Here is a 23,029-nt window from a genome sequence, read left to right as displayed (position 1 = left end):
TAAACTTATCTCACTATATTGACATTGAGATATATTTTAATCAAATTAAAAACAAGTAAAACAACTAAAACAAGTAAAAATGTCTAGAAATAAGCTAAATAATCTTATAATAAGTGCATGACCTTCTTAAAATGGAAACTATTGGATATAGCGATGAAATTTAAGATCATTTCACTTGACAAGATACCATTTTTGGCAGTGTATTGGCTGCTTTCAGTTGGTTAGTTTAAGTCAAAGTCAAAAAAGAAGAAATTGACAATGTTAACAATTTTTTATTTTTAAGTATCATGAAAGCCATTATTCAATCTAAAATATGGTGACAGCTACATACGAGTTCATGGCTACTGAGGATGCTCATGTGAAATTATTGTTGGGTGGTTTTAAAAAGCAAAGATATTGTTAGGTGGTTTTTAGAGAGAAGCTAGCGAATGAGGCATCCGACCAAACATCCCTTGACAAGGGCAAAATGTAAGCGAATCATGTATGTTGCAGGTTCACTAACCCCATTCCTCACCCCCCTACAAGCGCCCATGACTACCATTGTGGGCCGCGGTCTGGTCCGAGCTGTTATTCTGACATAAAAATGAATTGCAGGGCCTTATTTAGAAAGCCTGTCCAACCTTGCTGCGGTTGCGACATATGAATATCGCTGTTGTCGGAAGAAAACCTCGTATCTCCAGAATGGTAACTTTACAGGAGAAGGAAAAAACCTACTTTACTTTTAATGTAAGTCAGCGGAACCAGACTTTTCTCCAAGTCATTTTGAGCTGTTTCTTTTGGTCCATTCATCATGAAATTTACATACAATGAAAAGGACAACAGGCATTTTTAAATCATGTCAAAAACTGAAAAACGACAAAAATGGAGATACGAGGTTTTCTTCTGAACGCAGCGATATATTTACGAGTGGAGCATGGAGAGGTCAATTCTCAAGCTGGGGAGGTGGTGTTGTGGGGTGGGAGTTACATGAGGGGTACCATGAGAGTGACTTGGCATGCGGAGACGTTCCACAGCCTTAGAAGAACTATGGATCTGCGTGGTGGTAAAAAGATTCAACTTGGCTCAGCCATTCATCATGGACTCCATCTATCCAGACCGAGACATCTCAGACGGGTTGGAAGGGCCATCAATCACCTCAATTGAACCCATCAGGAGAGCCAATACTAAATCACATATGGAAACCACAAGTCCATAAATAAGAGTGGAAGCAGGCGCCTCAGAAGAAACTAGCTTTCTGGTTTGTGGTGTTGACACGTCTAGCTTTGTGTGTGGGGGGAGGGGGGGTTGCGTATAGCCTGTGTAGATGTTTACATCTTCTCAACTCCTTCTCTGAGCCTCATAGACATATGTTGCAGTATGTGTGCGCAGCATAGACTGAGCATGATGCCTTGAACCACAGAGATGTTCCATATCGCCCCATTGCATCAACAGACACTTACATTTGGATACAGCATGTGGACAGATGATGTTGTTATGGTCATGAAATGGTGATCACCTCTACCACTAAAGTCACCACGACTGACAGGAGAAACATGACACACGGCAACACACGAGCCCCCATCGTGCCCTCACGGCGAAATAGTCACTCACTGAAGGGACAGAACATACGAGAATCGGGTAAGGTGAGGAAATGAAAAAAGGAGAAGCAGACAGAAAAGATGTAGGGAAAAACAAGGGCCTACAGGAGAGGGGCTGAAAGCGACCAGACAGGATAGACAAACAAGGACCAAGAAACAAACAAACGAGGACAGGAGAAAGAAAAGGAAAACAACAACAAAAACAAAACAAAACAGTCGGCTGCATACTACAAAGACTGGCCAGACAAAGGCGGCTGCCGTCGGACAAGAGCTACACCCCCCCTCCCCTGCGAAAAACGGTCGACATGAGCTCGGGATGGAGTGGGTGAGTTGGAGACGAAAGCACACTTATGTAGGCTGAGGTACTGACCTAGCCTGACGCCCTTACGGGACACCTGTGGAGGGTTCGAGGGCGCATCTTACGGGGGGAGAAGGAAAAACAACAGTGTTTTTAACACAGACATTCTCCAGCAGCAGCTGTTTGTATAAAGCAAGTGACTGACAGTGTGTTGAGGCTTTTGGGTGATATTGGTGGTGGTGGTGCTGGAAGTGTGTGTGTGTGGGGGGAGGGGGAGGGGCTTTGCTTATCTCTCTCTTTCTCTCTCTCTCTCTCTCTCTCTCTCTCTCTCGCTCTCTATCCCTCTATTTTCCTCTCTTGCTTTCTTTCTCCCTTTTCATACTCGGTATTTCTGTCTGTCTCCCTCTCGCTCTCTCCTACCCCCCTTATGCTTTTTGCCCTCTCTCTTTTTTCCCACTCTCTCTTCCCCCCTCCCTATCTGTCTTCCTGCCTTTCTCCCCTCTCCCCCCTTCTCTCTTTCTTCTCTCTCTATTTTCCTCTCTTACTTTCCTTCCTTCTCCTCCAATTTTCCCTTTTCTTACTCCCTATTTCTGTCTGTCTCCCTCTCTTTCTCCCCATCCCCTTTATGCTTTTTCCCTCTCTTTCTCTCTCTTTCTTCACACTCTCTCTTCCCCCTCTGTCTTCCTGCCTTTCTCTCCTCTATCTGTCCCTCTCTCTTTCTCCTCCATCTCTTTTTCTTTCTTTCTTTCTTTCTTTCTTTCTTTCTTTCTTTCTCTTTCAGTCTTTCCTGCTCTCTTTTCTCCCTTTTTTCCCCTCAGTCTCTCTCCCCTTCTCCTTTTCTCCCTCACATGCACTTCCTCTATTTTCCTCCATCTCTCCGTTTCTTCCCCCTTATTCTCTCTTACTGTCTTTCTATCTTTCTCTTCCTTCCTTCTCCTCCATTTCTCCCAGGTCGTACTCCCCTATTTCTGTCTGTCTCCCTCTCTTTCTACCATATCCCCTATATGTTGTCCTCCTTCTCTCTTTCTTTCTTTTTCTTCCCCCGCTGTCTTATTGCCTTTCTCCTCTCTCTCTCTCTCTATCCCTCTGTTTTTCTCTCTTACTTTCCTTCTTTCTCCTCCATTTCTCCCTTTTCTTCCTCCCTATTTCTGTCTGTCTCCCTCTCTTTGCCCCATCCTCTTTGTCTTTATCTCTGCCTCTCCTTCTTCCTCACACTGTTTCTCTTTCTTGCTTTCTCACTCTCTTTCTTTGCCCCCTTTCTCCCTCTCTGTTATTTTCCCTCTCTGTCCCTATTACTCTCTGTCCGTCTGTCTGTCTGTCTCTCTCTCTCTCTCTCTCTCTCTCTCCTTGCTCTCTGTCTCTTGCTCTCTTTCTCTCTCTTTCTCTTTCCAATTTATCTCTTTCCTCATCTGTTCTCTCCCTCTCCCCGCTCTCTCTCTCTCTTCCCCTTTTATCTTGTTCCCTTCTCTGTCCCTCATTCTCTCTGTCTCTCCCTCTCTCTCTCTCTCTCATTCATTGTCTCTCTCTCTCATCCTTCTCTCGTCTTTCGCTCATTCTCTCTCTCCCTCTCTCTCTGTCTCTCTCTCTCTCTCTCTCTCTCTCACTCTCTCTCTCTCACTCTCACTCTCTCTTTTTCTCTGCACAAAAAAAGTGAAGCGTGGCTCACAGCTTGTCCTACATCATGAGAGAGATGCATTTTTTTCTCTTTGTGCCAAAAAGGACAAAAACGTGTGTCCATCCACACACCTGACCACACACTGCAGCAAAGCTCTCTCTCTCTCTCTCTCTCTCTCTCTCTCTCTCTCTCTCTCTGGTAAGCCATAAGCCTTTACCATTAAACATTTCATCAGAGACAGAGAGAGAGGGAGAGAGAGAGAGAGCCACTGGTGCACTGCGGTGCCACCTGTCCCTGACTGTCTCGCGCACTGTTGCACTACATTTTGACCATAAATAAATAAATAAATAAATAAATGCATCGTTTCCAACTTTGTGTGGCTTTGCATGGACACTGCGAGCAGGACAGAGGCAGGCACGGCATGCACAGCCTTCAGGAGGTCCGGGAGATCGATCAGCAATCACGATCAATAACCATCAAAAATACAAAAAAATACACGTAAACATGTGCAGATCGTGTAACATAGAAAAATACAGAAAGGCTGTGCGCGCGGATCGATGTGGCAACACGTGAGCTATGGAACAGGTGGGAGTGTTTCCTCTTTTTCTTTTTCTTCGCGGTAAAAAAAAAAAAATCTTTCGAGCTGTGGACTGCAGCAGAGCCACGGGGGCGGAGGAGGGGGGGTAAAGGGGGAGAGAGGAGAGGAGGGGTGGAGAGATGGAGAGAGAAATGGAGAGAGAGAGAAAGAGGAGGAAGGAGAGGAGGAGGAGAGAGAGCGAGAGACACTCGTAGCAGAGAGAGAGAGAGAGAGAGAGAGAGAGAGAGAAGAGAGAGGATGAGAGGGAGAGAGAGACGAGAGGATAGAGAGAGAGAGAGAGAGAGAGAGAAAGAGAGGGAGAGAGAGACGAGAGGATAGAGAGAGAGGGAGAGAGACTAATGAAATGTGCTCGCTGTTTGAGTTTCTCTAGCATTAAAAATTCTCTAATATTAAAAATGAAGAATTCTCTGAAGGTGGGGGGCAGTAAAGTAGTTGGGGTAAAGGGGGTAAAGGGGGTAAGAGAAGGAGAGTAAACGGGGCTGGCCGCTCTGCACTGACCTGGTCTCCGCCGTACAGGTCTTTTCTTGCCGCTGCAGAAGCGGACCTTGCTGAAGACCCCCAGGAAGTGGCGCTCGCAGAGGGAGCGCGGGTCTTTGCTGGGGCTCGCGCGCCGCTTGGAAGCCGAGAGCCGCTCGCTGTTGGACTCGCGCGCCTGGCGCTTCTGGCGGATCAGCGAGCTCGCGATCGCAGCCATGTCATCCCGCTCTGTTTGTTTGTATTCGTTTGTTTGTTTATGTATTTATTTACTCAGCTAGTAGTAAAATATAGAGTGAGATAGAGAGAGAGAAAGAGAGAGAGAAAGAGAGAGAGAGAAAGAAAGAGCGCCTCGTCTCGCGCGTCAGGTGTTTTCCAGGTGATACGTGTTCCCCGCGAGACCCTACATCTTCATCCTCCTCATCCTGATGTGAGTTTGATATAAACACGCCTTATTGACTTTTATAAAAAGAAGTATATATTAAAAAAGGCGATGCAGCCCCCCCACCCCCGTCTCGTCCAGCGCGTGCACTACGGGCGGCCCATCACTTCCCTCAGTAATCCTGCGATCCGCGGAGGAGAGAAGAGAAAGAGGACGGCAGCATCAGCATCAGCATCAGCGGCATCTCGGAGAAAACAGCCGCGCTCCCGTTAGAGCTCCCAGACGCGCGCGCTCGCGAACGGAGACTGAATGAGACCGAGTCTCCCTACGCAATCATACGTGATTGAGATTTGGATGAGGGAGAGAGAGAGAGAGAGAGAGAGAGAGAGAGAGAGAGAACGGGGGAGACGAGGAGGGGGGAGAATGAAGAGAGGGAGAGAATGAGGAGACAGAGAAAGAATGAAGAGAGAGGAGAGAGAGAAGGAGGAGGAGAGTGGGAAAGTGTGTGTGTGTGTGAGAGAGAGAGAGAGAGAGAGAGAGAGAGAGAGGGGAGGAAAAGGGGAAGACAGACAGGGGAAAAGAATAAAGTGAGAGAAGGAGAAAGAAAGCGGACGACAGAGAAAAGAGAGATGGAGGAAGAGAGATTAAGAGAGAGATAGAAAGGGAGAGAAGGAGGAGGGAGAAGACAGAGAAGGGAGGGAGAGAGAATAGAGAGAGAGCGAGCAAGGAGACAGAAGGAGGAGGAGAGGGGAAGCTAGACGGAGGGATGGAAAGAGAGAATGAAGAGAGAGGGAGAGAGAAAAAGAGGAGTAGAAGATGGACGCTAGGAGAGAGGGAAAGAGGGAGAGAAAGACAGGGAGAGGGGAAGAGGAGAGAGGAAGATAGATGGAGAGAGAGAGAGAGAGAAAGAGAGAGAGAGAGAAAGACAGAATAAAGAGAGAAGAGATAGAGAGAGAGAGGAAGAGAGCAGAAGACAGAGATAAAGAAAAGGAGAGAGAGAATGAGGAGCAAAGGGGGAGATTGGAGAGATAGAGAAAAAAGAGAATTGAGAGAAAGAAAGAAGAGGGAAAGATAGATGGAAGAAGAGAAAGTGAGATAGAGACGGAGAGAAGGGGGTGGGGGAAGACAGTCAGGGGGGGAGAGAGAATAGAGAGAGAGAGAGAGAGAGAGAGAGAGAGAGAGACAGAGAGAGAGACAACGATGAGGAGAGGGAAAACTACAGGGAAGAAGAGAGAGCAGGAGAAAATGAGAAGTAGAAGGGGAAGATAGAGGGAGGGATGGAGAGAGAGAATGGAGAGAATGAAGAGAGAGGGAGAGAGAGAGAAAGAGGAGTAGAGAGGAAGATAAATGACAGGAGAGAGAGGGAGAGAGGGAGGAGGAGAGCAGAGGAGGGAGAGAGAGAGAGATGCTAATGGTGTTGACTTAATAATCTCAACCAGTTGAGATGAAATCACAAGAGCCAAGGACCCAGTCCACTCATCCATCTACCTATCTATCCATCCACCCATCCAGCCATCCAGCCCTTCTTTCTTCCATCCATCTGGCCATCCATCTTTCCTTCCATCCATCTATCTACCTATCCAACCATCCATTCCATCGGAGGGTAATGATTCATTCTTTGGATCGATTCGTCGATTCAGCAGAGTTGCATCAAATCACTCTTGCATCGACCCTGAGCTGATTAAGACCGCTAAAACATACCGAAGACGCCACATGGTTTTGTCTGTATGTGTGCAGCCTAGCAACAGTTGCTACAGAAGCATTTTGTGTCACATTCAACCCAAAAGTTACACAAAATGTATTGTCTTCAAAAGGGAAATGCCACCCATTTCTGCATAATTAATGGTTATATAATGGTAATAATGGTTGAGATGTAAACAGTCATTCAGAGTGGTTTGGTGTGAAATGGTTGATTGTAGAGACTCAGATTTCTTTACAGTGGTGATGATAGGCACCAGGGGTCGCCATGACTACAGCACAAATATAGTCATTTTATTTATTATCCAAAACCACCAGTGAACCTACAGGAGTCGTCTGAGTTTTATCTGGAATGTTGATGATGGGAAATTAGTGGAAAATCTGAAATAATAAGTTTTCTTTGGGGACTATTTTGCCTCACAACACCCTGCATGTATCCCTCCACCATGAATGAATTTAATTTCTCAAAATTATCATAGAACAATGTCTCAGACATCAAGCAGTGAATTCATAACCATTTCATGTAGTAACTTTCTGTGAGGGAGCTTTTAGAGGTGGACGTCTGGTTCCTATCACCACCACTGTGAGCAATTCCGATTCTCTAATTTCTCTAGAAGGGAGCATTTCACACCAAACCACTCTGAATGACTTTGTTTGCATCTGAACTATTTAATTATGACATTGAAAAATTGGTGGAATTCCCCTTTAACTGTACATACAAATGTGTCAGAAAAATACAATTTATCAGGCTGATTATGAACTGCATAAACAAATATGTTACAAATGAAAATTAAACTGAATTACCATTACGTGCCTATTTTAAAGTCTCTATCACTTACAATTAAACACACTGTTTTTGTTACTACAATGGCTTTAAGACGTATATGTAAATGAACTCAGTTCTGATTGGCTGCCCTGATTTGTAGCTCATTTAAGAAGCAGTTTGGGCTGAAACACTCAATAACAGCGTGAATGGGCGGAGCTAAGCTGATGTGGGCAGAAGAGGCGGATGTATGTAAATGACATACTCAAAAAAGTGAGTATATGAGCCCTCTATAGGAAACATCCCTACATCCCTACACAGACTGTTGCTGTTGGAACAAAACCTTGTATCTCTAAAAAGGTAAGTTTACAGCATTTCTAATGGTCTGTTTATCAAAAAATTATGACACAGTGTATTAAGGTCAGCTGGTCATTTTAAATTGTGTAAAAAAACAAAAACTGAACAGCTATATGATGTTTTGTCCTGACAGCATTGATATGCATGTTTCTAAAGTAAATTACAGTACAGATATTACCTCCCATATATGTCCACAGGGCATAGAACAACATTCTTTACATCATGGTGAAAATTGTTTGACTCTGCTGGGAGTATTTTATTGCTCTGCACTCATTTGAACATTAAAGGTGGAGCTGTATTTCTATATGTCATCACTTTTCACTGTCATCCCTCTCAGGTGGGGCACTGACTCTAATACTGTAGCTGCCTGATTCAATACCGTTTTTAATAACCCCATCTTAAGGGACGGTTCACTGCTATATTAGCTTAAAGACCCAGGGAAGCTAAATCTGTGTTTTCTTTCTAAATCTCATCCACCATCCTAAGTCATGCTTATATACCTTGATATCAAACAAACAAACAAAAAACAAAATAAGTCAATCGAAATTAGTAGCACAACCTACATTTATGTATTATGACTATGCTTGAATGGGATTTGAGCCAGTGTTCTGTAAAGCCTGTCCTACCTAGCAACAGTAGCTACAAGAGAATTAGTGGGCGGAGCATTGACAGGTCAGTTGAAAAGTGAGATTGCAATACATTTTGATGGCATTTTAAATTTAGATTAGTGTCACGCAGCAGAGTTTGTAATGCATTAAAAATGCATCACAATAACTCAAATTAAGGGTGAATTCCGATTTTTCAAAATGTATTCATAATTATATGGTGAAGACGCAAACAAAGCCATTCAGAGTGGTTTTGGTGTGAAATGTTCCGTCCTAGAGAAGCTTACAGAGTCAGAATTGCTCAAAATGGTGGCGATAGGAACCAGACATCCACTTTTAAAAGCTCCCTCACTTATTACATGAAATGGTTATGAATACATTGTTTTACGATAGTTTTAAGAAGGTTTTGGCCTAAAATATGTGTTTTAAAATCCATTCATGGTGGAGAGGTACGTCCAGGGTGCTGCAAGGCAAAATAGTCCCCAAAGTGTTTATCAAAACTTTAAAAAGCCCCTAAGACTCGTGTAGGTTCACTGGTGGTTTTGGATAGTAACTAAATGGCTATGTCTGTGTTGTAGTCATAGTGACCCCTGGTTCCTATCACCACCACTGTAAAGAAATCTAAGTCTCTACAATGAACTGTTCCACACCAAACCTCTCTGAATGACTTCCTTCACATCTCAACTACTGAATTATGTAGAATTTTTAAAAAATTGGTGGAATTCCCCTTTAATGTAATAAGTGTAGTGGTCAGTAGTATGGGTGTTTTTTCACTGGGTTACTCACAGGAAAGATAATGCATTGAATGTACTTGATTCAAATGTGTGCATCAGTTCCACATTACTTAAATATATAACATCAACACAATTTGTCATCTGGTTTACTTACTTTTGGCAATAATTGTTCCAATATAATCTATTTTATTTATCTGGAAATGATGCACATATTGGAATAGAGCAAATCCAGTGCCAACCCATTTTTTTCCATGTACGTTCTAACAGGAGGAAGAGGAGAAAGGATCAAGCCTCAAAGGAAGTTTCATGTTCTTGAACACACAAGCCCCAAAGACACTGCAGAAACAGCGTGGGTGGATCATGTGGGCCAGGCATGTGAAGCCTTTTGCCTCCGTGTGCTGGAGCTGCATTAAAGATTCACTCGGTGTTGGGAGTGAGCTCGCTCCAAATTTAATGGGAGAATCTACGTCCTGTCCCAGCTTTCACTGCCTCTTCACATCGGCACGGCCTGCGTATGACGTCATACAGACAGCAGGTTTAACATAAATGGGGTTCTTTGATTGTTGTTTTGTAAATGATTCTAGGCGGCACTACACAAACGTCAGATATCATCTTTTATTTATTTAAATTCCAGTTAAAATATGTGAGAATATGTGTTTATATATAGATGTGAAACCTACACAGAAGCCCCAAACAACTAAATATATACTTTTCTGCATTTATTGAATTCACTCTACCTTTATGAATTACAGCTTCTGTTCTTTTCAGGAGACTCACTTTCAGTTTCTCATAGAAATCTGCAGACACACCTCCAAAGTTCAATCTTAGGCCCAGTCCCATTTCACCCCACATCCCCCCACTCAGCCCTAAACCCTGCGTTTTGCATGTTGACGCCTAGGAGTAAGGTGTCCCGATTCTTGTTGAGATAGAGGGGTAGGGTGAAGTGCTGGGGCTACATGACCCTCCAAATGGAGGCTTTTCAGAGGCAAACAGAGAGTTATGAGAAAAAAAAACTGGCAAGATGGCTGAGTGAGCGACCAAAGAAACCCACAAATGTTAGAATTTTCTCTATTAAAAAATACAATAACCACTGTATTGTCTTAGTTTAATGTCGTTTCAGTGTATTATGGTCGTTTTCCTCATAACAAGCATAAAAAATCTATAGTAGTATGCTGATGTCTCAGTAGCTAGCTACATTTCCCATTCCACCTTAAATAATCCAGCAGTTCTGACGCCTGAAGCACCAGAATGTAACTGCTGCTCCATTTAAGGTGGAACAGGAAATTTCGAACAAGAAGCTGGAGAATATCTGACTTCAGCTTCATATCACTGAAGAATTAGGGGTGGGTGATAATAAATAATTGCCCCCTCTTTGAAGTCATATGATGCCCTAAATGTAACTAAAGCCCAGCAGTGAGGAGCTGAACTTTACCCTCCTCTGCTGTCACTGCAGACTGGCAGGGTCGCCTACAGAGCAGCGCTGGTAGCTGTTAATGAAGTAATGCTCTTTTTATTTGAGGGTCCCATTTCATAGGGAAGATTTCAACCACTACGCCTTGAAACTCAGTTCCAAGGGGCAAGGTGACCCTCGAAAAGAAATGGGACTGGGCCATAGATGTTGGTTGATCATTTTCTGAAGTAATCCCAAACACATTCAGTGATGTTGAGGTCTGGACTCTGGGGTGGTCAGTCTATTGTTTTGAGAACACTAGCAGCTTCTTTCCAAATAGTCTTTTTGTTTATGACTTTTCAGTGTTGGTGTCTACCAGGTCTTCCAGGTGGTTGTTAGGAGTCCCATTTTCTCTGCTTTTAATCAAATTTTGAACTACACTTTTGGAAACTCATGTTTTTTTCACTTTGGCTTTCTCCTTCATTAATGGCTGTTTTGATTGGACATTTGAAAAAATCAAGGGTGCTTTCTGACTTTTGCACAGTTCTGTACATCCATCCTAAACATCTACACCCTCAGAAATAAAGGTACTAAGCTATCACTAGGGCAGACTTCTCTTGTCACTGGGGTGGGACCCTCAAGGGTACATCTCAATACCTTTAGTCAGGGAACATAACTGTACCATAATCCACTGAAATGATATTCTCTAAGCTGTACTGACTCCACACACCCTGTCTCGTCTCCAGGCTTTTTATTTTACTGTTCTGTTTTAAAACATTCGGTTATGTAAAGGTACAAATACAAACTTTTCACCTGGAAAAACGTATTTAAAGTGCACAATCGGACCTTAAAACCACTGTTGTACCTTTGAGGGAACATTTACATTTTTTGAACCTTAACGAACTAAAAATGTACCTGCTCAGCACCTTTATTTCTAACAGTGTAAAAGCACCACATGAATGCTTAAATGGTTCTTTGCAATTTAGTAGATGTTTTTTTTTTTTATTGCAGGGGGGTCAGACTGGGTTCCAGCCAGGCCACAGCTCTGTAGAGATTAACATTTTCATTCTTCTAGCACTCTGAATTCAACTCATAAAGGTCTTGCTAATTAGCTGCTTCTCTTCTGAGCATCTCAAGTTTGCTGGCTTTCATGGAAACAACTGCCAGTGATCAAAACTAGTTATCTGGGGGCGTCCTGGGTGCAGAGTGTAATGGTCAGGGAGGAGGAGAGGCTAATGCTATGGACACATTCACTCTCAAATGACGCGCTTTTTACCTGAAGTTCTTTTAAATTCTTGGGGTTGTGATTTTTGGGGGTTAGTTTGTTACAAACGGCACAACAGGCATTTAAAAAGTTCTGTTTAAGGACTTTTACTTCTCTAATCCTCTCTGATCCCAAAGTTATAGTTTTCATCTATTTTATTTTTTCCCCTGAGCTGCATTTACAAAATTTGTGTGGTTTTATGTACCAAAAATGGTCATAATACATTTTTACATGACCAATTTCCAGCCTCTCTTCATCCTTTAGAATTAAACAGGCTATTTTTGTTACTGTCCCTTTAAAACTGGTATATGTAAATGAGCTCTGTTCTGATTGGCTGCTCTGCATTGTGCCTCATTTAAAAATCAGTCCAAGCTGAAACACTTTTTATAACTTCAGCCTGAGTGGGCGGGGCTAAACTCCTATAGGCTGAATAGATGGTCATACTATAAATGTGATTTAATGGGTAGATGGGTTTTGTGACATCACAAAAACAATGAATTCAAAACCAGCTTCTTTTACAACTTAGTTTCCATATACAGACTGTATGGACTGAGGCGTGAATGGTACATTTTGAATCTTTAACAGTGTTTATATACTATGTTAAACTCGAAAGTGTGCAAAAGTTTGAGCGCCTTTGAGCGATTTTCTAAGTGAAAATAAGTGTACACATCCTCTAGAGAGAACAAACACACTTGAGCATATTTTAATGTATGATTACTGTTTATTTGCTGTTTATTTAACACATTGGAAGAAAATGAAACATAAAATGTGGCCTGTGCAAAAGTTATGGCACATTTTACACGGCATGTTAAATTTTTTCCAATTTGTTAAACTGAAATAAATCGAAAATGTACTAAAATTTGTGAAAGAATGAGAAAAAATAAAAAAAATAAGAAAAAAAATGTAAATATATTTTCTGTATTCACATAGAAAATTAGAAAATCAATAAAACATGTAATTTGACCAAAACATTACACACATATATATATATATATATATATATATATAATATATATATATATATATACGAATATGAATATGAATACTGCAGGGACGTTTTCGTTTACTGACATAATGAGAGAAAGCACGCAAGCTGGGCTTTTCCATATCAAAGGCAGAGGAGCTGCTTATGCTGCATTAATAAATCATCATTATTGGATTATATAATAAAAAGGATGCAAGACTTTGCATGGAAAAGCCTGGGCGGGCATCTTCTGGCTTTATTTCCTGCCAAGAATAGGCGGTGGGATTTGTTTGAAGTTATTGGGCCCCCGTCATTTCAACAAATGTTTTATCATTTTTATTGTATTTATGCGCATTAAAAGTTATTACTCATTTTATAACACTTTACGCATGTTAAGGTCATTTGTACCTCTTGTAGCTCTTTGTATTCACATTCCCTCAAGGATTTGTCTGGGCTTAATCATCTTCCTTCATTCACGTTCAGAAAATTAGCTTTTAGTTCCTTAACATGCACCACTGAATAAGCACGATTAGTCACATCACACAGTCTGCAGCACTCGGACTGTGTGCCTAAGCAGGGTCATAAATCATCACTTAAAGGATTAGTGTTGATGAGACGGAAGTGATGTGCAACGGCCTCCACATATAGTCATGTAATATTCTTATTTGACGTGAGATGCTGATCATTATTTAAATTCCCTTGTTATACATGTTATAGATATTAGACTTATACAGTAATAGAGGTACAGACACTTAATACAATGTAATATATAAAACCACTCTTAGCCTTCAGACCAGTTGGCAGATGTTGGCCAGGTCAGTTTATTTTTTAGCATATAGTGCCATCTGGTGGCCATTTGGCAGTACTGCACAACATATCTCCCACATTCTCTATTAGCCTGAGTAATTATGGTGATGGGAGTGCATTGAATTATGCTGAGCCAAGCGTTTTTTTTATGCTTTCATTTTACCACAATGAACACATGACATGTTAAAGACCGGTCAGCTATGGGCAGCACAGAACAGCATGCTGAGATGGCGCATTTGAACACTGGATGGAGCATGGTTCAGTGGGTTCATTTCATGTTTCACACCAGTTTATTACAAACATCTTCTTTGTACCCACACTGTCTGGCCATTTTATCAGAAACACCTACCATATACAGTACTGTGGAAAAATACAGGCTTATTTCATGTAATCATCAAGCTCATCATTTCTTCAGGAGATATTTCTGAGGAAAACAACCACCTACAAGACCACCAAAACGGCCCCCATCAGATAAACAGCACTGAAAGCTTTCATCTTTGACAGAGAGGAGAAAATCAAGCTGCTTCAGATCTGAAAACATCCACAGGTGTTTCTGTCCATCCTTCCACTGTGAGAAGACGACTCAGCGCTATGGGTCTGAAAGGATGTGTAGCTGTCGAGAAGAACCTCACTGAGGAAAGGAGATGGACACATCAAACAAAGAAGCTGAGCAATGGACTGACCACCCCGGAGTCCAGACCTCAACATCACTGAATGGATTACTGGAATGCGCTGGACTACTGCAGAAAATGTTCAACCAACGTCTAAGACTGAACTCTGGAAAAATATCCTTGCAGATTTCTTTGAAAAACAGAAAGTTTCATGAAAAAAACAGAAGCTTGCGAGGAACCTGGGCACCAGCATCTTAGGAGGCCCCCGAACTCTAACAGTAACACTAAATAAATAAATAAATTCCTGAAAAATGAGATTAAACAGTTGTCATTTGAGTTTATATTCATTTATATTCACATTTTTATTTTTTTAATAAACAAAATTGTGGGCAACATTCTATTGTGCCTATATAATAACAGCTTATGCTTTTTGTCCAAGATTTATGTACCTACAAACTTTGATCAAGATCTCTTCTCTTTAAACCCTTAAATGGCCAGGACTAACCAGCAGGCCCAAAGTTTTATTACACACTCCTATAACTTAAGAATAGCTCAGCCAGTTTGCTCTGAAATCCTGCCAGTTACTGAGTAATAAGCCTTAGTATGTAATAAGCCTGGGATTTTAAAGGGTTAAGCCAGAACAGATGCAGAAACAGAAGTATTCTGACATACACGGACAGGAAAAACATCCTGTTTGAAAGGCAGCAACAAAATTAATGTAATTAATAGAAAGCCTGAAGGGCCTGAGATCAGATAACATTTCTTGTTTTATTTTGTTTATTTAATCCTTAGTACATGTTCATTGGCTACAGCAGATTGCCACAGGTATTGAAGCACCCTTGGGCCTTGTGGTCTGAGGAACAGAATGGACACACTAAAAACTGAACATGTTGATATTACATTTAGTTGTTGAGGCTTCTGTGTGATTTTCTGTGAAATATCTTTTTTTACTATGATGCTGAAAAATGAATATCTTGTAATTATTGGCTGTTTTGACTTTAAATCAAACAAATTAACTGTGATCTCTGATTTTTGCACAATAATGTAGGAGCACAATCACTGACTGCAGCCCATCTGTTCCTGCACAATTCATCACTCCATTTACTCCATCCATCAAAGGAAAGAGACCCCCATCGGACCACCAGTACTGGGGTTTTTAAACGTCAGTGTCACTGCCTGGTCAGGAGTAAAATGCCACCCATAAATATCCAACCACAAGCGGCTCTGTGATCAGAAACTGACCGTTGCTGGAGGTCAAGAGGATGGCTAACACAAGCTATGCTGCATCAAATGGGCTACTAACTGTACACCAGCAAGGTGGAGCTACAAGAGATGGGTTTCTAATAATGTGGCCACATGCACTCATGTCATTGCTGTGCTGAGAAAAGTTTACCACCCAAATAACATCTGGCCAGTGGTGGATCTATGGTGGTCCATACAGGCCTAGAGGGTGGTTGATATGTTGTTCAGCAACAGATGTGAACCTACAAAGTGCACCTATATGGTAGATGTTTCCGATAAAATGGCCAAATAGTCCAAGTACAAGCTAGGCTTACCTAATAAACTGGAAAACATTGTAAAGACATCAGGGCACACAACAGACTCTCAGCCTGTCATTCTCTTACCTTCTCACGTCGTACTACGCTGAGAATTTTCAAACAACTTATATATAGTACGTTTATTTCGAACCGTCCCAAGACGCAGATTCAGAGGAGAAGCAATCTCTCATTATATAAGCGAGATCCATGCGTGGTGTCTCCTCAGCATGCTCCTGAGAACTCTCCTGTCCTGGTTTAAAAACCTCATTTAGTCTTGAGGACTTATTCAATCAACCCGCCGCACAAACTGCTGAAGGATGAGGCGCAAAATGTTTCATCAGCATTTTTTCCAATCATACAATGAAGGCTCATTAAGGGGTCAAGCAACAGCAGAGTGAATGAACCCATGCAGAATGTATGTAATGCTTGTGCAGCACAATAAACATGAATAGCTGTCAATCACACCACTGAGTTTTATTCCAGTTGCATGTAGTTCTCTCAAACATAATTCAGAAACACCTAATACAGCAGGACTCGTCATTCAGAACAACTTTCACATGAGTAAAATACATTACATCAATGCAACATTGATGTGTTTACATGCACTCAATAATCAGATCATAATCAAATTCCGGCAGTTATCTGATTATTCAAATGGCCATGTAAACAGCACACTCTGATTTCTTAGATTGGTCTAGAAATCCGATTAAGAAATCTGATAAAGAAAGCTGGATTTTATCTCAGTAGTCAGATTTCTCAGTGCATGTGAACTCTTACTCTGATTTCTTTCGGATTTCTCAGTCTGCACATGTGTGAAAACAGATGGCGGTACTGGAAATAAGCGAGCAGCATTGCTGTAAGATGGCAGCAAAACACTTCTGGAGTGATGCTGAAACCAAATACATACAAGGATTTAAATGTTCTTCATCTTCTAGATGATGTTTGTTAATATTTTCAGGTGGTGCAATGTTTTTAAAAAAAAAGGCTGCAGCATGAAGTTTGAGATTTACATTACATTTACGTCACGTCTTCTTCTGTGAGTTTATTGGCTGGTTGCAAAGCAGAAATCTGATTACTGCCTGACTCATGTAGACCCGGAGTTTCCCCATTATCTGATTACTCAAGTACATGTAAATGTGTTGATCGGATTACTGATCAAACCTGATTTTTTGCAGTTATCGGATTATTAAGTGCATTCCACATGTGGAAAAGATGCAAATATTTGTATCAAGCAAACTCAATGCATCACTTTTTTCATTGTTTTCAGGGCCTTCTAAGCCTTCAGAGAAAAAATATTTTCCGTAAAAAAGTAAGGTAAATGTTTGTTTATTTTTATTTAATACAATCATCTTGCTTGTTGTATTCAAACCATGCAAGTATTGTAGTATCACATTTATTACATTGTTTTGTTTTACTTGGAAACAAAAGGGTTAAACTCCTAAAAAGTCAAATGGAGTTTTATCCAACCAGGATTGTGTTCTTAGTGGTATCTAGGTAGATCCAAGCGAGCTCTCCCATTGGTTAGGGCTTCAGGAGCTGAACTGAAGGCCTTACACATAAGATTAATTATTAACATGATTAGGAACTCACAGAGGAATCAACCAATCACGTTTTGATATACCATGACCACTTTTAAGAGAAAAAATGTAACTCTAGGCCTTCTGGAAGTTCTAGATACATCGCCAACTGTGAATATGAGCCATAGTCTAACCAGGTTTCAGTTGTTAAATATGGTAAACAGTAGCAGCTCTATGTCAGGACTCTTTACTGAGTCACTGTAAAACTGATACAAGGTAAAATATATGTTAATATCTGTTACACAAATGTTGAAAATGTGCTTGTGAATTGCTATTAGCTTAGCACTAACATACTACTGAAGTCCCATAGGGGTGCTAGCTGACATTAGTATTATTGTAAAGGTGTTTATTTTTCCTTGTTTTTCATAATGTTTTGTGTTTATGGCCCAAACTGAAGGCCTAGCTGTAACACTCACAGTTCTCTATTGCTGTAAACAAACTGAAATGTGGAAAAACACATTAACCAGCTTAAAAACAAGAGACAAGTTCAAAATTCATGACCCATGATGTTCTGCTACATCAAGTGTACCATCAAGGGAACTGAATGCCAACACTCATGTTTGTAGCTCATTAGTGTTTGTAGGCCTTATAAATGACCTGAAAAAGTGCGGCACTGAATTTAATTGATTTAGGTACGTACATCATTTCCGCAAGAAAATATATTGTATCAACAGTTTAGCCACTTTTGGCAATAACCGTGTTGATGTAATACACACTCGCTGGCCACTTGTATCCACACTCACTGGCCACTTTGTCAAGTTCATTTACCATCTACAGTACTGCGCAAAAGTCAGAGACCACCTTTCATTTATTTCAGTTCCAGTCAAAATAGCCTGAAGTTATTCATTTTTCAGCATCAGCAAAAAAATGAAAACATATTTAATTGAAAATTACACAGACACTCTTAACAATTAAATATAATATCAATATAATATAATGTCAAATACAATGTCTGATGTGCTGATGATGTTCCAACACCCAAATAATACCTGCTCAGTGGTGGTCCAAATTACACTACACAAACAAACCTTATTTAGGTGGCGGACCATTCTTAGCAGAGCAGTGACCCTGCCACGGTTGTGCACATGGCCACTTTATTAGAAACCCCTCTCTTGTAGCTCCACCTTGCTGGTGTACAGTTAATAGCCCATTTGCTGATGCACAGTTTGTGTCAATCATCCTCTAGACCTTCATCAGTGGTCAGTTTCTGACAACACAGCCACTCTTTGTTGGAATTTTTTTTTTTTTTTGGTGGACCACCCACAACTTAATACTGTACAAAATCGTAGTACAGGTGGTCCCTTTCCACTGATGGACAGAGTAAATGGGAGTGATGAATTGTGCTGCAACAGATGAGCTACAGCCAGAACAGAACTGTGCAAAAATCAGAAATCACCCTTTGTTTAGAAAATTATGCAGAAGCCTCATCAACTAAATATATTAACTGTTTTCAGTATTTAGTGAGTCACACTTTACCTTTATTACAGCTTCCTTTCTTTTCAGGAAACTCTCTTCCAGTTCCTCAAAGAATCTGCAGACACACCTCCAAAGTTCAGTCTTAGAAGTTGGTCGATCATTTTCAGAAGTAATCAAACACATTCAGTGATGTTGAGGTCTGGACTCTGGGGTGGTCAGTCCATCGCTCAGCTTCTTTGTTTGATGTGTCCGTCTCCTTTTCTCAGTGAGGTTCTTCTTGACAGCTACACATCCTTTCAGACCCATAGCGCTGAGTCGTCTTCTCACAGTGGAAGGATGGACAGAAACACCTGTGGATGTTTTCAGATCTGAAGCAGCTTGATTTTCTCCTCTCTCTCAGAGATGAAAGCTTTAAGTGCTGTTTATCTGATGGGGGCAGTTTAGGTGTCTATCAGGTCTTCCAGGTGGCTGTTAGGAAGCCCATTTTCTCTGTAGCTTTTAATCATTTTTTGAACTTCAGCTTTAAAAGTTTTTTTCCCACTTGTCTTACTTTGACTTTCCCTTTCTTTATGCAGGTCGATTATCTTATATCTAATCTCCTCAGAAATACCTCCTAAAAAAAGAATTGATTGCACAGAACTGTATGTGCTGTCAGTTGTTCTACAATTGCAGACTGTAGTCTGTCTGTTTCTCTGCATAATCTGTTAGACCTCCTTAACCATGTTCATCAGTGGTCCCCCCACAGGTGGCCCAACAAGGTAGGAGTATCTAATAGAGTGGACAGTGAGTGGACACAGTGCTTAAAAACTCCAACAGCAGTGCTGTGTCTGATCTGCTTGTACCAGCGCAATACACACTAACATGTCAGTGTCACCGCAGAGCTGAGTGGTGGTCCTGGTGGTCCGATTTATACAAAGAAACAGATGGACTATAATCTGTAACTGTAGAAATTGGTAAGTGAACCTGATAAAATGGACACTGAGTGTAGATACAAGGTAGATAATAATAATAACGTGACCAGTGAGCGTCTTTTATTCATGTAGAAATGAGGTACACATTTGAATCAAGTCAGTGACCTGACGTTTAACAAAACCCATCCATAATTAGGACTTTGATATAAAAAAAAACTCCCACCTTTCAACATCCGTCCAAATCGACACAATTACCACAAACTGTAACTGTAATATAGGCAAAATATTATACAGCAGTAGAGTAGTGAGCCAAAGCAAAGCAGGCTTATAGCAGAACTACATACTCGACTGCAGTGGACTGTTACCCTGAGGTAAATGTACAGTCAAGTGGCCTGTTAACGATGGATAAACAAAAAAAGATGTGTAGCTCAGCAGGAGTGCGCCAAGCTTAATGAAGTCAAGGAGTAAACAGGGACAGCACGACACAGGCTTGTGTGCTTGTTGTTGGCATGTGTGACACACAGCTGCTGAAACTGCTCCTGGAAAATGTTTGCTATGTACAACCTTTCTAGTTTCTCCTGAGATTCATCTGCACTTCTTTAGATGCAATTCATCAACTGTTTAATGAGTCTCGCAGGGCCAGGCGTGATCTCATAACGAGAATACACGTCTAGGGACAACTTGGGAAACTTTTGGCACTGGACTGCGCTGCTAACAAGGGTACGCCCCCTCTAAAACCCGCTCCCAATTTCCTCTAGTCCGTCGTCTTTTAGCATTGGAGAGACAAGCAAAACAAGTTAGCTAGCAGAAGGCTATCGCTATGTAACAGGCCTGTTTTTCAGTACCAAGAGGTAAAGTTTACTTTTACAACATGTAATTTGTTCTCCACACATGCAGCTCATATCAAGCTTAACCCCTTAAATGGCCAGGGCCCAACGGCAGGCCCAAAGTTTTATTACACACATTTATAACCTAACAATAGCTCAGCCAGTTTGCGTGGAAGTCCCTGTAGTTACTAAATAATAAGACTGTAATAAACCTAAAATAAGTATAATAAGTATGTAAACCTATAATAAGTATGTAATAAAACTGGGATTCTAGGGGTTGATCTGAGTTTTTGCAGCCATGCTAACTTACATTGAATCAGGAACAAAATCAATAAATCACAGTTAGTACCTTTACTGCTACGTTGCTACATTACACTGACATAAAACGTCATTTGCTGTCATGAGCTGTCCTTATTATGTCCAGTAATATAACAGTGGCTGTGTTTACAAGCAAAGATCCAATTGAATACATTCCAATTATAGATTAAGACTGAGGTGTTTATGCTCACACTACTCAACAATCTGATTAAAATCTCTGTTTACATGCTCACTACAAGTAATCCGATCCAAAATTACGCGCATGTGTTGAGCACCACTTAGTGTAGACGTTACCATGACAATGAGCCTCATGAGTCCAGTCAGAGTGAGATGAGCAGCAGTGAGCAGTGCTTGTGTTTTTAATTGCTTTAAAATGATGTCAGACTCAGGAAAACGTCCTTCACATGTCCTTATTAAAGAAGGCCAAGAGGAAGACGTCGTGTTCTGAGACACATAAGCTGGACGTCCGTCCCACCGCCGTCTTTTAAAGATCAGATAATAAATTTTCACTATGACGCGACGAACATGATCAGAACGTAATTAAACTTTCCGATTGGGAATGTAATCAGATACAGGCGTTTCTTCTATTTAACGGATTATTTACAGGAGTACCCACCTCATTTAACCAGACAGAAACTGTATTCCGAATGGCCTCAATCAGACTAGTCTATTCCGATTGAGGTGTTTACATGGACGTATTCTATTCTGATTAAGCTATTATTAACAGATTATTAGGCTGCATATAAACGTGACTAGTCTTCTGTCACCATTACTGTTAATGTTTGTTGTCTCAATGGCTAACTAGACTACACTTATTAGCATGTAACATACTTAATGACATCAAACATTATGTTAATCCTTTATGACGCGGTTAAAATACGTCATGACAACTTATGACAACATCTGCTGTGTCATGTTCATGGCATGGTTGTCAATGTTATGAAGTAGGATTCAAGTGAAGTGGACTAACGACATGCATGGTCTGAAGACTCGTTGTCCAGAGGCTTGTTATCCATTGGAGCTCATCACCCCCTACTATCTGTTCTCTCCCATATTTAGCTCAAAATTTCTTGCGGTTGTCTCCAGACGTCCTTACGATTTCGCATCTGGCCCCATGAGACTAGACTATAAACTGCTGCCTTATCATTCAGTTAATAATCTTGAAGCTTATGGTCTACAAATTCATCAGTTACCACTATGAAACTAAGATGTCAAATGTACAGTGAAAAATTTACTTGATTCAATTGTGCAAATCCTTTAAACATGAACAAAATGCATTACATGAACACATTTTTATCTTTCAGTTTCACTTAATTTTAGTGAGAATAGCATCAATGTAATATATCGCTGCTGTCAGAACAAAACCTCACATCTCCGTTTTTGTCATTTTTAAATTTTTTGACATAATCTGAAAATGCATGTTGGCCTTTAAATTGTATCAAAATTTCATGATGAATGGATAAAAGAAAATGGCCCAAAATTACTCGTAAATAAGTCTGGTTCCATTGACTTACATTAAAAGTAAAGTAGGTTTTTTCCTTCTCCTGTGAAGTTACCATTTTGAAGATACAAGGTTTTGTTTTCCAACAACAGCGATATGCATAAATTGCATATTCATGAGGAAATTATGTACAATTTGAATCAAATACACTCAGTACATCACTTTCTCAGTGTAATAATGAGAATGAGAATGGTAACGCTGGACCTGATGACCCATCCTTAGAGCAGCTGAAAGTGTGGGGGAGATAAAACTTAATATGGATTAGTCTGGTGTAGTTTGAGTGGTGCGTGTATCATTGTTTAAACACTCAGGTCAATTCCTTTAAGGAATTTTAAGGATTGTGTATGTCAGCTACAAAAATAAAACAAATTATTGTAATGGGATTGACGTGATGCCTGAGTAGGGTTCAGCATGGTACAGCACAGTGGAGAAAGTGGGTGTTCAGTATTAGAGTGCTAGGCAATAGAGTGTTGAGCTGTACACTGTTGGGCAGTAGAGTCTAAGGTAGAAAAGTGTTGGGTAAACATAATGCTGGGTAGTAGAGAAGTGAGGAGTAAAGAGTTGGGTAGTGTGGTGTAACATAACAATGTTGGGTAGTAGAATGGTAAGTAGTATAGTATTGGGCAGTTGAGCATTGGGTAGCAAAATAGAGTATAAAGTTGTAGAGTGATGGACAGTACCGTGCTGGGCAGTAGTATGTAATGTAGTGTAAGGTAGTAAAGTATTGAGTAGTAGAATGTGGCAAAGAAGAGTGTTGGGCAGTTGAGTCATGGGTACTAGAGTGTTTGGTAAGAGTGTTTAATG

At 40.9% G+C, this 23,029-nt stretch overlaps 1 protein-coding gene across 4 annotated transcripts in view; it reads right to left on the bottom strand.

The window, feature by feature from the left end:
- Positions 1 to 23,029, bottom strand: part of fgf12a (fibroblast growth factor 12a) — an 84,825-nt gene that overhangs the window by 44,524 nt on the left and 17,272 nt on the right. Inside the window, exons 1-2 of one of the 4 annotated variants that reach the window (XM_036555916.1) lie at positions 4,587 to 5,333; positions 1,948 to 1,995 (exon numbers count right to left, since the gene is read on the bottom strand). The exons of 2 other annotated variants lie outside the window; for them this stretch is intronic. In XM_036555916.1, coding sequence (XP_036411809.1) covers positions 1,948 to 1,995; positions 4,587 to 4,782 — 244 coding nt within the window. In that variant the 5' untranslated portion in view covers positions 4,783 to 5,333. Of the gene's footprint in view, positions 1 to 1,947; positions 1,996 to 4,586; positions 5,334 to 23,029 lie in introns of those variants that run through there. One more of the 4 variants, XM_036555917.1, reaches the window with a different exon arrangement.

The sequence above is a fragment of the Colossoma macropomum genome, unplaced genomic scaffold, assembly GCF_904425465.1.
Source record: "Colossoma macropomum unplaced genomic scaffold, Colossoma_macropomum, whole genome shotgun sequence".
Lineage (NCBI taxonomy): Eukaryota > Metazoa > Chordata > Actinopteri > Characiformes > Serrasalmidae > Colossoma > Colossoma macropomum.
The sequence above is the reverse complement of the archived record's forward strand: the minus strand, read 5'-3'. Positions and strand labels throughout refer to the sequence as shown.